Genomic DNA, 22,069 nt, shown 5'->3' with positions numbered 1-22,069 from the left:
TTTTTGCCAAAAAATATGGTAAATTGATGAAATAAGTTTATAGAGCTGGATTCTACAATGTTTCTTGTGCAAAAGGCAATTCTACTTTTGCACTTGGAAATACTTCAATTCACCCGAAAATACCAAATATGGTAATTGGTAGTGAAAAATTACTGTTGAGATCCTCTTTACAAGATTTCATGAATTTTATAGAACATCTATTGAATTTTCTGTCAGGGTTGACACCAAACGAAAACTAAGTATTAAAAAGCTAAATGAAAACCACCATCGAACTTCCAAGATAGAAATCCATTCAAGACAATAATTTGGAACTCGCAACAACAATAAAAAATCGTTGAAATAGCATTTTTGGAAATAAACGATTCATTTGTCAAACAATTAGCAGGCATCAAAAATGTATACCTACTAAAGAATAGTATGACGTCTTGAACACAAGAAAGGTTTAAAGTAGGTATGTACTCGTGCAATTAAATGGCAAAGGTTTAAGAAATGAACAATTAGTTTTCATAGAATTGCAACAACACAATTGAAGAGGATTCCTGGACTGCGTTAAACAGTTATTCCAAGTTATTGAAACAAAAAAAAGGCACCAAAACTTCCAGCCATTCTAATCTTTCACCTCAGAAAGATCACATTACAACCAGCAACCACAAACCACTGTGTAGGTATTCAAAAGTCTATCTCATTCGAATACACTTACAATTGCCTCATTCTCCGAACTCAAATTTGAAAAATTACTCATTCAAAACAAAAAAAATATGATATACTACGCAACGATTATCCTTGAGAACACCAAGCCTCTCATATAGCAGATGAAAATTCTCATATTCAAAATAAGTACAAGAAAAAAATACACAAGTGAAGAGTACACACAACTAAAAAGAAAAGAAAGAAGGAAAAAAAAACTAAAACGAATTATACCGAGCCATTAGTCATGTATATAATCAACTAAATACTCACGTAAGGCGAGCAATAAAAAAGGTTTCAGTTTTGAATATTGCATTATTCACGCCTATATGTACCAATAAATAAGGGCAAAGCGGTCCGTACACCTCACCCTATAATACTTGGGTGGTTAAAAACACGAATCAAATGGGCCGGAAGGAATATTTATTATGAAAACTCAACCGAGGGAATACACTCTTTTGGATTCCGCGCATACAAAAGGATTAGCGATTATGTACCATGTACCTACCTATACGATTGCGTATTACACTTGAGCTGGCAATGGCATATTTCGCAACTTGACGAATGACGATGGACCAAGTCCTGCACACAGTGTAGTAGGAGTACACCTCCTATAATACATAGATGAGTAAGCATCGATGGTACTCTACACATTACAGTTATTGTGTGAGTGTGAGGAGGTACACACGATGATGAAGATGAGGATGAGGAAGACTATTTATTAGCATTTTATCTCTCATATATACCTTTAGCACCACGCTACCCCCGAACCATACCGCAATAATAGTTTAAAGTTACACAGACAGGCGAAATTTATGACCATCTCTGAAAAACGCTGCTCTGCTCATGCTCTATCGTGTAAGTAAAAAAAAAAAATCCTAAATCTTTTGTTGAAGACCTCCTGGTGTGTATCAACGAAGAGAGGTTTCTTATAATATGGTACACGAGGGGTAAATGCTTCAGCTTCCCGTCGCGTCGAACAGAATAAAGAAATTGGATCTAAGCCTAAACCAGTCTGCTAATTGTTGAGAGATTTTTAGCTCGTATATGAGTATTCGCGCATATATATTCCACCCTATCTTTCTCTCTCTTCCACCACACCGTGTAAAATATTCTATATTGTTTTGCGCAATACTCTCTGGATGCTAAAATCGACTATGACGCAACCGTCTTCTCTCAGTAAGTATAAATCTCGGTAGCGTAAAATCAGACAAGCGTTAAATAAATTTAACCTATCACATGTCCACATATATCTGCTCTCTATGCTTGACCTACACACCTGAGATGAAATCCTGCTCATGAAGCAAAAAAAAAAAAAGACAAACCGGTACACATCGTATCGAAGAAGACGCGAAACCATCACCTAAATTTCAATGACTGTTTTTATTATATTAGCTTATATAGTGAGAATCACACGCCGAAAAATCATCGCATGTAAATTCACCATCATCAAATATCTCCACTTCAACGAGTCTACATTATGCATTAGATCGTTTGGTAAGTTCGCTCATCTGTGTACATAATGTATAGCCTCTTTCTCTGTCATCTTCCATCTTCACAACACTAAACACCTCGGAATTTAATCAGATTCCCGGAATACTCGGCAATGTATAAATTAAAGCGAATAAAATCACAATTAATATCATGGTCAATCATGAAACATAAACAGATATCAGCATATATTTAAATACGCTTTTACACAATTTTATGTACGAGGACAGGTTCTCATCTTCTACATTCGCTAAAAAGTTTTCAGATTAAATTTATTTTTCGAGAATATATTAGCATTTTAACGGTACCCGTAAGAAGAAGATGCGAACACAACCGATTCCCAATCACCGACTACATTAAAAATGTATTTTAATGAAGTTCGTTGCATTTAATCTATTTCGACGAGTTTACGAATAAGAAAAAAAAAAAAAAGAAAACTACCAATATTTAGGATGGAGTTGAAAAGACAGCAGAAAAAAAAAACCAAACACGTCCATCTCGCTTCATTGCTCGTTAAAATGAGTTGAGAAAAAAAAAAAGTAGAAGAAATTATACAAACCTACGCAGGGTTTCTCAAAAAAAAAAAAAAAAATCATAAAAACCAGTAGCTTGGAAAATTTCAACTTTGGCTATCCGGATTTTGGAAGTTTCCAACGAGAGAAATCGATTTACAAACGGTTGTCTATAAAAATGAAAGTTCATTACGGAATATTGCTTCGGTATACGCGGCGGCAAAGCGAGCAAAATTAGCATTTTAAATGCTCAGCTCAGCTCAGCTCAGGTGATACCTAGAAGGGCGTTGATTCAGTCCTACGTTCGCGTTTATGGTCCGACATGTCGCTTTATCATAAATAACCAGCCTCAATACAATTATCAGACCGCTGCGATTTTTATTACATAGAAGCTCGATAAACTTTTCTCTATGCTCTTTCATTTAGGTATATATACGTTGACTAAAAAGACCATCGCTTAGGATACTTTGCTTTTACGACCTAATTCAATTCAGTATGTGTATGTGTAATGTCACCCGAAGTCATCATCTTTTGCTCATAGTACCATCCTTATTACACCTATGAGTCGAAAAAAAATCTAATTTACGAGCCAGTTTCGCGCGGAATTTAAAAAATTCGCGGTTATGAAATACGCGTCATTTTACCAAACATGGTACAGTACGATGATCGCGTATTCTCTTTTTTATTCATCTTCGAAACGAAATCACCAACTGATGACCACCGGATATTGTTCGGGAATTCTACTGCTTTTTCAGCTTTTTAATCTAGATAGGAATGTCGGTACGATCATTCGCTGTAAGAGGACGCAAATTCCGTTGAAATTTTATAAAATATTTTCACCGTATTGTTTTCGAGTCGAAGGAAATCAAATCCCAAATGCTTGGATGAATTTCATTTGGCGAAACGTTTTAGATATTTTTAACAATATTACCCACATATAGATGGAGAGCGATTGTGATTGATGATGAAAAATATTTCAAGATTGTTGCACAGAGTTAGAGCGAGCAGCACCAGGAAGCAAATACCCCGAAGATATATACTCGTACTTTTTTTTAGCCGTTTTGTAAAGTCTACATATGTATAATAACAGTTGAAAGAGTTTGAAAAGTTTTCAGCTCCAAGTTCATGATGAAATACTGCTGGAATTAGCACATCAAAGGGTTCCCTAATTCTTTCCCCTCTCATATGTTGTCTCGATGTTTAGAATGGAATGATAGGTAGCTAACTATAGGTATACCTACGTTTAAACAAACATGCTGATCGATTGAGCTGACTATACGAGTGGTCTTTCGCGATAGCTCGAGGCGTGTTTGAATTTTTCATTAGTCGCTCTGAGAGGTCTATTATTTTTCAGGATTCGACGAATGCAGAATGTATTAAGAGACGAGAGTGTCTATTTCGAATGGCAGTAGTAAGAGGACCTGAATTGTTTGCTTGTTTTGAATTATTTTTTATTGGAGTACTTTAAGATCAAAATGATCAAAATTTTCAGTTCGTGAAGTTGAATCAGTTTCAACTTCAATTGTTCGTGCTTACGATAGTAAAATTTTAGAAAAGTTTTTCACTAGAGTAAATATTTCGATATTTGAAATTTAGACTCACATTTCGCCCTGTTTATGTTATTCTCAGCTTGTTTATCATTTATGATTTTCAGATAGTTCTCAAAACAATTTTTATTAAAGCTTGCTCTCAACCAAAATGTATAATTCAACTGGAATTTAATTTGTTTATATTTCTGATTTTTATGTCTTGTTTAGGCAACTTGCACTTATCGTGATGTGAAAATTGAAAATTAAAATTTATTTGTTTAGATTACTAATATTAGTTTGTTTAGGTAACCCAAACGTCAAAATTGAGGTGTTTAGGTAACCTAAACACAAAAGTTGTTTAGGTGCCCTAAATACAATTTTTTAGGTAACCCAAAAACCAAAATTGTTCAGATGACCTAAACACAAAAGTTGTTAAGGTAATCCAAACATGAAATTTGTTTAGGTAACCCAAACGTGAAATTTGTTTAGGTAACCCAAACATGCAATTTGTTTAGGTAACCCAAGCATGAAATTTGTTTAGGTAACCCAAACATGAAATTTGTTTAGGTAACCCAAACATAAAATTTGTTTAGGTGACCCGAAAATGAAATTTGTTTAGGCAACCTAAACAGAATTTCGATGTAACCCAAACATGAAATTTGTTTAGGTAACCTACTAAATTTGTTTAGGTAACCCAAACATAAAATTTGTTTAGGTAGCACTTAGGAGCCCAAACACAAAAATTGTTTAGGTAACCCAAAAACAAAATTTGTCTAGGTTACCAAACATGAAATTTGTTTAGGTAAACCAAACATAAAATGTATAAAGGTAACCCAAACATAAAATTTGTCTAGGTTACCAAACATGAAATTTGTTTAGGTAAACTATAGGTACATAAAAATTTTAAAAATAACCCAAACATAATATTTGTTTAGGTAACTTGAACATGAAATTTGTTTAGGTAGCACTTAGGTAGCCCAAACACAAAAATTGTTCAGGCACCCCAAAAAAATTTGTCCAGGTTAACAAACATGACATTTGTTTAGGTAACCTAAACATGAAAATTTGTTTAGGTAGCATTAAGGTGGCCCAAACACAAAAATTGTTTGGGTAACCCAAAAACATAATTTGTCTACAGTACCTAAACACAAAAATTCTTTTAACCTGCTCAACACCAAAATTGTTTAGGACATCAAAACATCAAAATTGTTTACGTGACCCAAACATGAAATTGTTTAGGTGACCAAAACATCAAATGTGTTCAGGTTACGGATTTTTGACCATATTGAAGATGCGAATTTGAATTTTGATCAACTCAAGTTATTAACATTTTCCTTGATCTATCAGGCTTTTAACTTGATCTGCATAATTATGCTATAGATTTTTGGTGTTACTGATTTTGCCTTGTTTAGGTGATCTAAAAATCAAATTCAATTTGTTTAGATGACTTGAATCAAAATTTTGAACTGTTTAGGTTAATAGCATAGATTTGACTACTTGTTTGGATTATCAATTTTGTCTTTATTTAGGTGACTTGAATTTTAGTCGATTTAGACGACAATTTTTTTTTGTTCGCATCACACCTGGTTTGCTTTAAGCAGTGTTTTCAGTAAAAAAAAAACTCCAAAATTCAGGTTTTTTTCAGTCTAGTAATTTTTTTTTAATTATTAGGTTAGGTAGTTGATTATGATTTTTTTTGGCTAAAATTCAATGGATTATTTCTGTCTAGATTACACTTTGCTTCATTTCTACAATTTGACTCGAACAAAGTTCGTGTTTTCAACATTCAAATTCTTTAAATGCCCTTTTCACTGAATTTTCTAGACTTGAGATGAGTTTTGAAATTTTTGATTTCATTATTTTTTAAGTTCAAATCATCAGTGTATCATCAAATGACCAAAATTTGATTTTTTCAATTTTTCTCTAAATCTTTTACAAGTGCCCCTGTCTAGCTCAAAAAATATTTCATTACTCAAGACTGGAATTTTTTTAAAAAAATAAACCACTTCTCTCACAGCTCAATATTAGAGTTCATAACCACGAAAAAGAAGTATTCTCTTGAAGAATATTATTTTGAAAAGCACGTCTGATTGTATTTGAACATTGGGCTATTCTAAATTTTTTGTTATGAAAAATGTTTACTTGTTTATATTACACTTTTTTTTGGTTTAGACCAATTACAATTTGTTTATGTTTTTAATCATAAAATTTGATGAAATTTTTCGACTTTTTTCAACGAATCATTAGCTACACTTTTTTATTGTCATGTTCGAAAAAATTTTTTTGTTTGTAGTACGATTCTCATATTGTTTAGGTTACATTTCACTCGTTTATATTACTCGTTACTTGTTTATATGATCAACAGGAAATTTAATCTTTAAATTTGCAAGAATTTTTCAAATCTTTATAATAAAATGTTGGTTTTTTTTTTGTTTACATTATGATTTTGTCACCTGTTTTACATTCACTTCAACTTGTTTATGTTATTGTTATTGTCAATCATTAAAATATATAATTTAATTTTCAAGTGGAAAAATTTCTCCAATAATTTTTCAATATTCAGAACTTTGTTTTCTGTTTACATGACGTTTGAGTTGTTCATACTCTTAATTGTCAAATGTGGATTTCTTTTGTAAAATTTTTAAAATCATGTTTTCTGTAAAATCTATTTTGTTTATTCAGGTTGATAATTCAACGTAAAGTAAATCAGACTGAAATTTCATCACTCAAATAACATTTCGAAATTGAAAATTTGTTCCATATTAATCATTGACCAAAGAGGTGCCAATTTTCTCGCTAACTCGCATCATGATAATCATCACGAATCTATACCCAACTTCAACGCTTGCAAATCATGCGAACTCATGCAGTTATATTCACGTTTCGTAACAGAAGTCCCTAGAGAGAGATCACCTGCTGAGACTTCGACAACCCTTCAGAATGACCTGAAATATATCACTATGGATGTTTTCGAGAGTCCAGCGTACTACGGTACTTTGAAGATGGCGCTAAAGGGAACACGTGCAAAACAATCAAACAATACCTACATAGGCAATAATTCAAGACGAAATTCCCAGACTCTAGAGAAATGAAAACTTCAGTGACTAAGAAAAATACTCGTATCGCAAACAGTAACACAAAATAAATAATCAATAATTATAGTATAGGTAATATGATTCAATATATGTAGGTACACAACCAGCTCAACACGATGAAGCAATAAATATGATGTTAGATTGTAGTTAGTATAGGCAAGCGATATGTTAGTTTTTTGTTTTATATGAAAAAGAAGTTTTTTTTTACATGAAGGGAGAGCTCGCGCTTCGCGGAGATATCCAAAAACAGAGAGAGACAGCGAGAGAGTATTTAGGTATAAAACACACTTACGGCCACGGTAAATCAGAAAGTTTATCTTTTTCGGTTGAAAGTTGTGTTGGCACTTTGTACGTGTATTCGTATAAATTAAAGTTCATAGAATTAGGCGGCGGGGGTTGTTCTTCGGCATTGGCACCGCTAATATTCAGCATGGCGCTGGTAGCTGCAGTCAGAGGGTGCTCATAATACGCTCTCCAATTCTGGCTATCTTCCACGCTACTCGTACCGCCGTTGCTACCCCCTGGTTGACTACTCGGCAATTCAGCCATACGCCCGTCCCTAGCCGGGCTGGATTTCGGATTTTGTTCTCCAGAATTTCCTTCCCGTTTCCTAAATCAATGCAAAACGCAAAATGCTCCATGTAATAAAATTATTGTCGTTACACAAACACACATCATCAAATTCCAGAGGTGCCAATTCTCTGACGTGAGGGCGATTTTCATTTCGCAAAAATTTTCGTGTTTTTCAATGTCCAGTGCGTTCTCAGCTGGCACGAGTCGAGATGCGATAGCGAAATTGTCATTTAGGAAAAAGGGACAAACCCCGGCTGTATGTTTGTTAATTATTAATCCAGCCCGACTTACACAATACATAGGTAATCAAACAATGTACCGCGACGTAATTTTTCTTTAATTAATTTAAATATTAATTACAGGAAAAGAGTAAAAAAAGAAAGAGAGAGAGAAAGAAAAATCTCGCAGATAATCCATCCAACTCCCTTTTTTTTTAATTACACGCGTATGTCGATTGTCGAATCACCGTCATGTAGTTATTCGTATTTTTCGCCAATTTCAATCCGATTGAAAATTGCATAACATGCATTAGCCTACATACGTAATTTTCGTCTCGAGCCACCCGCGTCGTACGTGTGTCTTTTTAATTAAAAAAGCAAGAGAAAAACGCCATCCAAGTCGAGCCACGATATCGTAATCGCTACCTTTTACAACGTTAATTTACTTTTTATTTGCCATTTCGACGACAACGACAACGACACGTCGTCGTCGACGACGAGGTCTCCAAAGAGCTCGCGACACGACGAGAAGATTATGTTCATCGACGACGACAGAAAAAAAACTGTTATATTTTAGTCTCTGACATTTATTCGTATACGCGCGTATGTCGACATTTACGTAATCGAGTAAGTGGCCTTATAGGTAACAAACTCGAAAATATTTACGATGAAAAATTCGAATACCGAATAAAATAACCAAATCGCGTACGAATATTTATGCACTTTCACAATACTTATACTTATCATGGCGCGAGCCTCCTATTAACCTCTCTGATAAGGCAGGCAATACACGTGCAGAAGCATTATGGAAAAAACACTTCCGTAAGATTATTTCGGATTAACGTTCGATTTTACGACTAATTTATAAAAAGAAGTGAAAAGAAATTCGATTTAGGGTTTTATTTGACTGAAATAGGACTCTCTCATAACCCCCAAAAAACAATACTTTCAGCAATTGAAATCCATTTCTCAATTTTTGCTAAATTTTCAAAATTATGGAGAAGTTTGAGCACTAGAGTGGTTCAAATGAAGACGAGATGAATTTTTCAAATTTCTACTTCAAACATCTCAAAAACGAAGCTTGAAAAAACTAATCACACTCCAGATTTTTTCACAGGGCCTTGAATTTTAAAAAAAACTCAATTTTCTGAAATGAAAAAATCAATTTTTATCTCAAATCGAGCTGAGTTTTCTGGTTTCTGCTCAAAATATCTCAAAAAACACACTCTCCTCCAAAAATTTCATGTCCTACAAATTTGATTTTTTCTTCTTTTTTGGCAGGATCCTGCATTTTTTCAGAAATTTAATTTTTTTGTAGTGAAAAATTGGGGAAAATAAATTTTCCTAAAAATTCAGTTTTTCGGAATAAAAGACAAAAAAAATGATTTCTATATCAAAATATTTCCAAAACACATCCTCCTGGACAAAAAAAACACATTCTGCTGAAAGAAAATCTCAGACTCGACAATTTTATTACTCCTAGTTTCTTTTTGCAGGAGCCTTGATTTTCTCGAAAATTCAATTTTTTGAATTCAAAAATTGAGAAAAGTGAATTACATCACAACCGAGTTCAGTTTTTTGATTCTCCCTCAAAATATCTTCAGAACATCACCTTCCTGCAAAAAGTAAATCAGCTTCTGATGAAAGAAAATTCCAAACTGGAGAATTTTCTTTCCATGCATTTTTTTGGCAGGACTTTTGATTTTTCTAGAAACTCAATTTTTCAAAATGAAACATTTTTAAAAAATAAATTCCAATTACAATCTATTTCAGTTTTCTGATTTTTGCTCAAAATTATCTGAAAAACACACCCGCATGCAAAAATGACAGAATTGAAAGGAAAGTAGAGGGGGGGGTCTCAAAGTAGCCTCAAATCCTCTTAATGTGTCAGTTCACTTCATATAAACCATGTCAAACCAAACTACAAGTTTTGGAATTGAATTTGGAAGCTTCTAGGAGAGATAAGTTGTGCACCCTGAATTTGGAAGCTTCTAGAAGAGGTAAGTTGTGCACCTCCCTTACTTGAATTCAAGAAAAAACTTCAGATAAAACCTGCGGATGGCTAAAAATTCTCATATATGCTATTTCTTTTCATTTTTTTTGTAGGAATCTCAAATTTTCTCAAAATGGACTTTTTTGAAATAAAAAACTGATTTTTTCCAATTTTTTCTTTTCACAAAAATCAATTATTTTTGGCTAAAACGAAGAATTTTGCGAATCTCACGACAAAAATGAAGAGATGCAAAATTGAAGTGCACAAAATGTTTCACCAGAAAAGTAAGACACAATTTTCTCCTGTTTTGAGACGAAATCAAAAACTCGATTTCATTGAACAAAAAATTCAACTAAAAAAAATGAAATCTCGTCTTATTCGAATAAAAATGAGAATTTGATTCGAACCAGACACCATCTTGACTCTCTTGAACTCATTTTCAAAACCCTGAAATTGTATCATAGAGCCACTAACAAAATTTTAAACATTCTCACAATTTCAAAATTTCTCTGAAAGAAACTTCGATGCATTTGGGGGTGGGGGGGGTGAAGGGGGGGAGTTTCACATCACTTTTTTCATCTGTCAAATTTCTATTCAAATCTGAGATCTGATTGAGAAAGTGAAAAAAGACCTTCCCTTCCACATTTTCACCATCTCTGCAGAGCAAGCATTTCAATGGTACAAATTTTCCTCAATTTTCAAAATGAAAAAAATTCAAAGCAATCAGCACCCAAACTCATGTTACAATAGTTCGATTTCCGAAGGAGAATGGGGGTGTTGAAGGTTTGAAAATAAGAAAAAAGACCATCCCTTTCACATTTTCAACACTCTTGTGTCAAACAAGCACCTAATTACGCAATTATGTTCACAAATTTCCAAAACGAAAAAAATTCAAAGCAATCAGCACTCAAATTCAAGGCAGGAAAATTATATTTCCGAAGGGGCAAGGGGTTGGAAAAATATGTTCCAAAATTTCAGATTTGAGGTCGAATGTAAACATCGGGGGGGGGGGGGGGGGAATTGGAGCAGATAAAAGAGGAATAGAAAAAATTAAAAATATTTCCTTCAAATTCATAGATATTTTTACATTTATTCCAAAAGAAAAAGCATTCGAAGTAAAATCTAACTCCAAAGACCTTTCCTTTCTCGAACATCTTGAATTTTGAAATCAACAACAGATCTATTCGCGAGGCGATAATTGAACATATACCCTTACTTATTGCGATCATACCGAAGGATACTATTTACAAGGGGGACACTTCTGCCACACGATACAATACACGATACGATGGCTCACAACTCGTATACTCGAGCGTATATAGAAAAAAATAATTTATAATGAAGATAAAAACATCGAGATTAACACCGCCTTCTCTCTTATAAGGCTCTTCGAGCTTGGGGTATTATCAGATATTTCGTTCTCGTATAACAAGAGAGCTAGTCGCTAGACCAACGAAGATGGAGAGAAACACAGTACACTGCATATACTCGTAGGTAATCCAAGTTAAAAGTTATCGTATGCGCGAGATTGTAACACTTTAAAACAATGATGGTCTTGGCCGGTGCATAAGTCGCGTTCTCTTGATCTTTATCCTGCAGGCTAATGTCTAACATTGTGCTTTTATCCTATCCATTGTGTGTACGCGACGCTGACCATTAACCAAAGTCTCACTAAAGAGATGACTTTACAGCCAGAGGCCGAAGCAAAAAAACTATGCTCGTGTTCGTATATCGTATATCGTACGTATGTACCGAGATATTACAAAAAAAAAATACCGCGCATTCTGTCCATCGCGTCCGTCGACGTCCGCGTCGTCTTCCTCATATTTCTACGTTCGCTTTCTAATTTCAAATCATACTTAGCGGTGACGCGAGTTCAAAAGGTTGAAATTTCCATTTTACGTATTTCCACACAAAAAAAATTTTTACTTTCGACTGGTTCAAAAGGTGATAACGCGCGAGTGTAAAGAAAAGAAGAAAAAAATACGCCAAAAAGTCAAGGTCCAGTCCACGGAGGATTTCCTAGTCGGCGATGCGATGTGCGATGGTGATGATCTGCGGTGCGCCGCCGAGCTGAGCCGTAATTACCTCGTTATGTAGCCGGTTATGGTGCACAATGCGACCGCGGGCACATACTACACACAGAGACATGGATGGAGAACAGGTTTACATTGTCTACAACCTGCAATGATAAGCTCTTTTTGCCGGACTGTACAGACCGCATGTGTGTGTACTGTGTATGTTGTATGTACCTACTATCTAAGTTGCGCGCACGTCCTAGGCAACAAAATCAAATCTTCTTTAACTCGCCGACCGACGACCGACGCCGCTCCTCGAACGTGACACCACCGCCGCAGCTTGCTAGACGCGTGTGTAGGAGCAGCCTGTTAGCGCGATCACGTATCACCGACAAGACACACACGTTTTGAAGCCGACAACAGCGAATGGTACAGTACAGTACAGTACGCTAATATGTCAAGAGTCTTCGTCAGCAGGCAGCAGACTCGATAATTAGATCGATAAATCGTGGTAGATCAGTGATCAATCACAGTCTTTCGTCGAGGAATCAAATTCGCAGTGAGTTGAGATATGATTCGAGTCGTGAGGAATGATCTTTCAGCAGCAGATTCCCCGATTAGACGACTGGAGAGCAGGAAATCAGTGATCAGTGGCTATTTGCTGAGGAATCAAGCTACTGATGCCTCACATTGCTGTTGGCGATGATTTCTTCACTTAAAATCCCTGGAAATCAGTGATCAATCACTATCCTAGATCGAGGAATGAGATTCGAAGAGAGCTGATCATCCCTTAAGCAACGTCGCAAATTTGGAAGGATCTGATCAGGATTCATCATGATCTTTCTACAAAAAATCAAGTGCTCAACATCACATGATGGAAACATTGCCCTTGAGGCTCTTGAGGAGCAACAAATTCAAAACTGGTCCAAGAAATACCTGAATTCAAATATGATGACTTCGACAAATAATCTTATCAAGTGCAGGGAAGGAGAGGTGGTCTCAAAGTAGCCTCAAATCCTTTTAATGTGTCACTTCACTTCATATAAACCATGTTGAACTACACTACAAGTTTTGAAATTGGATTTGGAAACTTCTAGGAGAGGTAAGTTGTGCACCCTGAATTTGGAAGTTTCTAGAACAGGTAAGTTGTGCACCCTCCTCACTTGAAATCGATGAAAAACTTCAAGTAAAAGCTGTGGAGCACTAAAAATCCTCATATTTTTCATCCTAAAAACTACATCCAGAATTGTACAAAAAACCACAGCTTGACAAATTGAAAAAATCTTTTAAGAATCAGCACCTCTCAAGCTGTAGCTCTTCTACATTACTTAATACAGTAAAAAATGGCCAATATAAACCATGTTGAAGCACACTACAAGTTTTGAAATTGAATTTGGAATCTTCTAGAAAAAGTAAGTTGCGCACACAGAATTTGGAAGCTTCTAGAAGAGGTAAGTTGTGCACTCTCCTCTTTCGAAATCGGATCAAAACTTCAAAAAAAAAAAGGTATGGAACATTGAAAATTTTCATTTTTCATCCTAAAAACTGCCTCCAGAATTGTACAAAAACCACAGCTCAACAAATTGAAGAAATCTTCCAAGAATCAGCACCTCTCGAGCTGTAGCTCTTCTTCAGTACTCAATACAGTAAAAAATGGTCAAATTTGAAGAGCTTTTAACAAAACAGCTCAGTAAACAGAGAAATACTCCCCCCCAAACTTCAAGAAAAAGGCCACCATCTGCACTTTGAAACCAAATCCAAACACTTATTATTACCTTTCACTCGATCTATCTCCACACACCTAGCCGATTCATCTACTCCACGAGAAACAATCGTTATCTGACACGGCACATATTACTCTTAAGCAACGACAAAATTAAAAATACAGCACGAAACAAACGTTCCAAGCGGCTCGAACACGATAAAAAATCCGACAAAATTGTAACGTGAGACGTACTGTAAAAAAAAAATCGTGTACTGGTAAAATACTCTCATTTGTCAACGTCTACTTTTACGCTAAAGATTTAAAATAAATAATTCGGTCGCGCAGTGCGGTCCAAAAAGACAGTACAAGAGCGGTGCAAAAAACCTCTCCAGGGCTCTACCTCTTCGCCTCTCCACTTCCTAGCTAAGATACTTGTTAATATATACGCGTCATACAGAGAGTACATGCGAAAACAGAATACCTTATAAAAAAATAAATTACATTTGAAAGTTATAAATGATTTTTAAAAAGGGTTATGTAAACAACCTTCATTGAAAATACTTTAAAAGGGCGCTTGTCACGTATTATCCGTCAGATGATATGCATCTCGGATATGTACAAGGTACAGACACAGAGGAGGGTGCAACTACCCCGAGCTCGATTGATTAGAAAATCTCCTCGCGAAAGGGGGGACGACCTTATATACGGTATGTATACAGTAGCGAGTATATTATATGCAGATGAATTCAGTTGAGTGAAAAATTGAAATATTGCTTCAACGCGTTACTCTTATAATCCAAAGATAACATCACCCAAATGCACCAGCTCTACCTAACTACAGGTAACACGACCCGAGATGAAAAAAAACAAATCTGAATAGGGCACGCTAATAAAAATCGCTTCGAGTTAGTACATTGCAGAGAAAGACGTTACAAAATCGAATGAATTTCAATTTTCACTTTCGATATTGGATTGGTACGTCGTCGTTGCTGTCAAGTTAGTAAACGGTAAAACAAAAACCTCGCATTCGCAGCCGTAATAATTAAACGTCCTCCACAGTAATTACGCCAGCGTCAATTTTCAGCATTTTTAATTGTCAAACACAATAAGTAAGCGATACATTTTCTGCCTATTACGGAAACGTCTCTCTTTCTCTATAACTGGCGCATGTCGAGAATACATAATGAATATGTATAAACGTTGCGACGACATATGTAAATCGAGTCTCGTCTTTCGCGTAATCGTCCATGTCGTCGCCGTCACAACTTCACAAGTACCTTACAACTCTTTTTTCAAACTCGTATGCCTTCTTCATGTACGAGAGATTTGTTGCGGGTGATGACAGCTCGCCAGTACGTGCGATGGTAATGGAAGTGCTCTAAGTGGGTGGCATGTTTCGTGCTTTTGGCTCAATTGATGCTAAATAGGTGAATTACTTGAGCTAAGGACGTGGTGAGTTGTATGGATCTTCATCAGAAGCTAAAAATTTGAAAAAGTGTTTGAATCTTTGATTAGAAGCTAAGAATTTCATCGAGTTTCTAAATCTTTCATCAGAAGCAAGGAATCCGAATGACTGTTTAAATCTTTGATCAGAAGTTACAAATTTGACCTAATGTCCGAAGTATGCATCAGAAGCCTCTAAATTATTCATCAGAAGCTTGAAATATGGGCTACCATTCAAATCATTCATCAGAAGATACAAATTTGATCAGCTTTTTGAATCGTGCATCAGAAGCTAAACATTTGATTAACTATGAAAATTATCCATCAGAAGCTAAGAATTTGAAAAACTGTTTGAATCTTTGATCAGAAGCTAAAATTTGATTGACTGTCTGAATTATGCATCAAAAGCCAAAATTTTGATTTATCATCAGAATTATCCATCAGAAGCTAAGAATCTGTTTGAATCTTTGTTGATCAGAAGCTAAAATTTGATTAATTGCCTGAATTATGCATCAAAAGTGAAAAATTTGGTCAATTATCAGAATTATCCATCAGAAGCTCAGAATTTGAAAAACTGTTTGAATCTTTGATCAGAAGCTAAAATTTTATTGATTGCCTGAATTATGCATCAAAAGTGAAAAATTTGGTCAATTATCAGAATTATCCATCAGAAGCTCAGAATTTGAAAAACTGTTTGAATCTTTGATCAGAAGCTAAAATTTTATTGATTGCCTGGATTATGCATCAAAAGTGAAAAATTTGGTCAATTATCAGAATTATCCATCAGAAGCTAAGAATTAGGGAAACTGAATCTTCAATCAAAAGCTAGGAATTTGGGAAACTGTTGGAAGCATGTATCAGAAACTAACTAAGAATTTGGCCAACTATCTGATTCAGTCATCAGAAGCTAAAAATTCGAGTGAATGTACAAATTTTTGTTGATCAGAAGCTATGGATTTGATCAACCTTCTGAATCATGCATCAGAATCTGAGAATTTGAACAAATATCAGAATCATTCATCAGAAGCTAAGAATATGAAAAACTGACGGAATATTAATTCATCAGAAGCTGAAATCTGATTGACTTAGCTGGGAATTTGACCAACTATCAGAATCCTTCATAAGAAGCTAAAAATTTGGGCCAATGGACAAATTGGGAAACGGTATGAATCTTTGATCTGAACCTAACAGTGTGAGGCACCAATCATTGATCAGAAGCTGAAAATTTGATCAACTGAATCATTTGTGTCAGAAGCAAAGCACTTGATTGATCAACTATCCCAATTCCAGATTCCAGATTACTCATTAGAAACAGAAAATAATTTAACTGAATAGTCCGATGAGATCAGAATCAAAATTTGATCAAAATGCAATTGTCTAAATTATTTAGCAGAAGTCATGAATTTTATCAATGGTCTAAAGTACTTCATCAGAAGCTGAAAGTTGTGACAACTTTTTACAATTTTCATCAGCATCAGAGGCAAAAGTTTGGAGGACTGTTCAGATATTCCATCAAACATTTTTTTAAATCTAAGCTTGAGATTCCAAAAATACCCAACTGCAGATATTCAAAACCGTTATGATAAATATCAGTATTTCATATGTACTAATGAATCTCATCTGATGTCTGCAACTTGCAGCAACCAACAACCCAGGCATCGCGATCAGCTACCTCAACAGCTTAGATACACACCATCCACAAACAAACGTGATCCGAGCCTTTTGAAACAACACACCTCTGACACATAAATCAGCCTCAATCACCATGACCAAGACCAAGACCACGCTAAATTCCAGTCGCTTCCAACATATACACTGCAGTCACGCAACATCAGCAATATACCTATACCGATTAGCAAACTATGCTATAAAAATACCCGCGCCAAACTGTTCACTTTGGTTCAGTTCGGTTCCGTTCACGTGAACTCGCTTAATGTCCATACATTCCTTTAAAAGCACCAATTGCCATTCTAGCACCAAACGCAAACGCATCCCAATTCTACCGCATGCATAGATTACCCGCAGGGGGCACCTTAAATCGTTCGAATAAAAAATGAACCCCAAACCAAGATCAACGTTGGCTATTGATCGCTTCCTGGTACCGCTATACACGGCCACCATGTACTTCGGTTTGTTAAAAAATGACTCGTAATTTATCTCGCTCTATGATACGCACGTTATTTGCATTTTTTCACTATACCTACTACTATAACTGAACTACTATACTATTGCTCACTTACACGTATATCTATATATTGCACAAATTTAACTTAGAACATCTGGTAATAATGATTCATATACGCTGTTTCATTTCAATCATTCGATGCCGAAAAATATTTCCAATGATGAGGCATGTTTTTGCTCCGTTGCGAATCGCCGAAAAATTCGTGCTATTTAATCCTGCATTATAGACATTTAGGATACTCAGACTCTCTGAGACGTGGACAAGTTACTAATACGTTGTCATTACATATGTCCAATGTACCCCTTTCGTCACCCCTCCACCCACTCGCCATTCGACGCGCGTCGCTTCTCACCCCTCCTTTCCACACCCCAACTGACACATTACTAACGTAGGCTAGATTTTTATAACATGTCCGCGTCGATATTTGACTTATGTGTGACGAACTCGTGCAGGAGACGACCTACATGTAATTGTTTTTCATCAGGATCATTGTTTAGCATTTTTTTTCCTTCGCTTGCAATCCGATAGCATGTTTTTTTGTGCACGCGTTCGCCCATACTAATTCACTGCATTCACGGGTAAACGCCTCTACATAATAATTCTCACAGTTTAGTCTATAAAGGAGATAATATTAGCATTAGAACGGCTTTCAGCTTCTCTACCTAAGTATTTCGCTCTGTGGAACAGCATCCTGTTAAAAAATACAAACCCTCTTTTTTTATTATACACATACTCGTATATGTAATGTACATCGAACCAACATAGAAAAATTTAAATTTTAAATCGATTCGAATTCGGGCTCTGGTAGCACGACCAGTGAAGATCAAATTACAATGAAAATTCGTTAAAATGCTACCGTGTATTTTAATTAGCCTCAGAAACGAGCAGATTTCACTGTGTAAATAAAAACAGAACACGCACGTTTGAAAAAATTTCCTACATGGATTTGATTCCAAAGAAGAAGAAAAAAAATAGCTAAGACGATAAAAATAAATAGAATTCCACCTGGGAAAAAAACCTTATAGGATGACAAAATTGCGTAATAAATCCGATACGAACACGTATCTGGTGTCTTGGCGACTCGGACATTTGAATATTAATGAAACGAAGATGTCCTCGTGAAAGTAAAACAACTTATTCGGCGATTTAATTACACCGTAAAAATTCTCAACAAGGCAATGGCAACATCCGATAGCACAGATTGGTGATCGTATCGTTTTATATCGTTTCAGACTACTGCCATATGTAAAAAAAAAAAATCCTATTAGAACACGATCACGTATCCTTGTCTTAAACATGGTATGATACTTAGTATCAGATAAGCCAAATCATTTATACCTCTCCTATTCCTATAGTTCTAATTGCACCATATATTTCGTTTAATCACTAACGACAATGATGGTTTTTTTTTCCTTTTACCTTCTTTTATGTTATTAAATCTTCAACCCTTTTTTTTTTCTACGAGTAGGTAAGGTTCACATTGCCCGCAGCTCACCCTAATTTTCACCTTATGCAAATGGTAATACACATCGGTGTAGGTATAACCTTTTCAGGTACACACGATTCCAGAAATACGTTGAAATCGTCTGAAATACGTATCCAGGGGATTATTATATTTTTTTTTGCTAAAAAAAAAAGGCAGGCATTTTCATCTGGTATCGATGACATCTTGGCAAGGTTGGCTAGTAAAAAACTTGACGTTTTAATCCAACGGTGAAAAGAATTTAATTATAAGGTCGCCCTGTTAAACAGTGGAGACTCGAACGTGCTTCGATGCAATTATTATGCCAAAGCTGCAGCTTCCCTTTTTCTCCTATTCCACAGTAGCGCGAAATAATCGGTTGCCAAAACCAGACATAGAGTGACGAGATGTTTATATACAGTGGACTTGGAGCATGTTGAAGAACACTCTCTATAGTTCGACATGAAGCAATGGGGGACGTACCGGGTAATTTATACGCTATTTTCTCTTCACTTGATCGTACGATGAAGCTTAGTAAAGAAGTGTCTTCTGGGCGCAATAACGGAATGAAAATTGATGGTTTCAACGATACAATTATCTCCGCGTCTCTTTTCCCTCTCTTTGTTCATCTGCATGGCGTACCAAGGTACTAGAAAAATTTAAGACGCTGGTGCTGCGGCGACCACGTAAGGTAATTTCTATGTACGACGCACAAGCAGCCGAAGGTAGAATGGATGATTTTTACCATCATGATTTGTGGTTCTATCGTTCGTTTTTTTCCTTCTTAACTATAAGGCTGCAGCCTCGGAGCCATTTTGTGGTTCATCCATCAGAGAGGTGCTTTGGAAATGGAATTTTTCTAATGTGTTGCCATCGTGGTTGAGATTTTCTTCGATTTGTCGAGTGAACTGCAGAATAGGATGCTGGTCTCAATAGTTCATCCTCATCTCACCAGAGGTCTTGGAGATCTCTTCTTCATTTGAGCTTTTGGAGCATCTCTTTCAATCTATTGAGTGAACTGCAAAATATAGAACACTGCAGGTCTCAAAAATCTATCCCCATCTCACCAGATCTCTTGATGATCATCTTTCCATCAACAATGAGGCTGTAGAAAAGGGCAGTGGTCTCAAACACTTCATCCTCATCTCATCAGAGCTCTTGATGACCACCTTTCCATCAAGAATGAGGCTGCAGAAAAGGCCAGTGGTCTCAGCACTTCATCCTCATCTCACCAGAACCCTTGGTGATCTCCTTCCATCAGCAATAAGGCTGCAGATAACGACACCAGTCTCCCAACAGTCCATCTCATCTCATCTCACCCCCAGCTCCCAATACTCTTCAAAGAGAGTAAACTGCAGAACAAGTCTCGACCAATGGGGCGAACAGAATCGCATCATTTTCTTCAGATTCCATCACCAAGCCGCCTCGCTGCCGAAGAATGGTCGCGTGTTAGAATTACCTATAGGAACGCGTACTACATGTATATTTACTATAAAGACGTCTATAATATACCACTTTGAATGGGAATTATTGAATGAATACCAGGTATTGAGTCATGAATGACAGTTGAAAAAGAAGCAACGCGTTTGTAAATAGACCGTCTGGATAGCCGGAACATAGAACTGGATTGGACCGGTTCTTTCACCGATTCCGTTGCGATTATTATTAAAAGGAGAATATTAACCGGTTTTTCAGCCAACTAACACCCTATTAAAATGTTATTAATCATTTTGCGTAAGATGGTCTATTGTTAAATTATCATGTGGCGCCTCCGGCAGCCTAGCCGAGTGTACTTGTCGATGTTTATCAGCTTATAATACATACACACCGCGTACCTATCTATACCTACACTACATACTCTCCAGCATATTGACTCTATACACCAAAATCACCTTCTCGACCGCTGCTGCACAGTTTATTGTTTATAAACGCACCACCTCGACTATTTTTTTTTTATTTTATAAATAACCCTCCAGTCACATAATACGAGTACATCTCGATATACACCAATCCGGACAATACGCTCTCTATGATCAGCTCCCTAGCTCTTAAAGCTGATGCCGCAGCATGGATGGTGAATTGATATAATCGAAAATTCCTTCTCTAGTATACTCGGTGTATTCTATAAATTCTAATTAATTTACACGTTAATATATAAGTACCAAGAGGCTACGAATTCTCTCTCCTCGTCCTCTTCACTCTCTACATACGTATAAGGTAGTGATCGATATATCACGACTAGATCACGATTGTATCGCCGTTTGTGGCTACGATTTTATTGGTGCTATTTTACAAGTAGGTATATATGTACACTAGCATGTACTTAGAACATTATAGAATAGATACGAGTATATCTTTCCTAAACAATAACAACATCATTGACCAGAAACCGTTTCACCTTTAATTCTTCGCAGACGCTTTCTAAAAAGGAAAAAATTATTTTACCAATTGAGATTCTCGATATACGGATGGTTTATCGATAATCAGCTTGCATTATTTTCTCGTTGGACGCGTGATCGAGCTGTAATGAATTTTTTTTTCTGATATTGGCGAGGTTGGGATGGGGATTATCACTATACATCGTGATGTAATTTAATTAAGTTGACTTTTCTTCAATCTCCAGCGGACTGAAATGGCTCCAGAAGGTGCTGTAATTAACCTCGAGAGCTGAAAATGCAATCTGGATTGAATGAATCAAAGCAGGTGGTCGACAGGTTGAAATTTTCTGCAGAAATGGACGATTCTGGAATTTTTTCAAAATTTCAGATCTTCAAAATGAGGAAAAATTTGTACCTTGGTCGATTCATTAATGTTGAACTTGTGAAAAAACTTCAATTTCTAGCTGCCAAAATTGATCAGGAAGTCTTCTGGAGCCATCCCAGAATACTGAAAAAAAGTCAACTCTTGCTGGACGTTCCAGATTGGCTCGAAAACGCTGGAAATTGATTTGAGAGGGGGAGGGGGGTCAAATTCAGGGTACAGATGATGTTCTGAGTAATTTTTGGCAGAAATCCTCGATTCTGGAATTTTTTCAAAACCCTTCGCCTAAAATTTACCGCACAATCCAGAAAAAAGACATTCACTCGACCTTGCCAAACCTCTGGAAAAAAGTCAACTTGGCTTGAAAATGCTGGAAATCGATTGGGAGGGGGAGGGTC

General features: G+C 36.1%; 1 protein-coding gene across 8 annotated transcripts in view; it reads right to left on the bottom strand.

The window, feature by feature from the left end:
- grh (grainy head) overlaps positions 1-22,069 on the bottom strand; it is a 270,619-nt gene that overhangs the window by 97,354 nt on the left and 151,196 nt on the right. For 7 of the 8 annotated variants that reach the window (XM_065361999.1, XM_065362003.1, XM_065362002.1 and 4 more), the window contains one exon: positions 7,607-7,924. The exons of the other annotated variant lie outside the window; for it this stretch is intronic. In XM_065361999.1, coding sequence (XP_065218071.1) covers positions 7,607-7,924 — 318 coding nt within the window. The remainder of the gene's footprint in view (positions 1-7,606; positions 7,925-22,069) is intronic. 8 annotated transcript variants of the gene reach the window in all.

Source organism: Planococcus citri, chromosome 4, assembly GCF_950023065.1.
Source record: "Planococcus citri chromosome 4, ihPlaCitr1.1, whole genome shotgun sequence".
Lineage (NCBI taxonomy): Eukaryota > Metazoa > Arthropoda > Insecta > Hemiptera > Pseudococcidae > Planococcus > Planococcus citri.
Note: the sequence above shows the minus strand (reverse complement) of the source record. Positions and strands in the feature narration are given on the sequence as shown.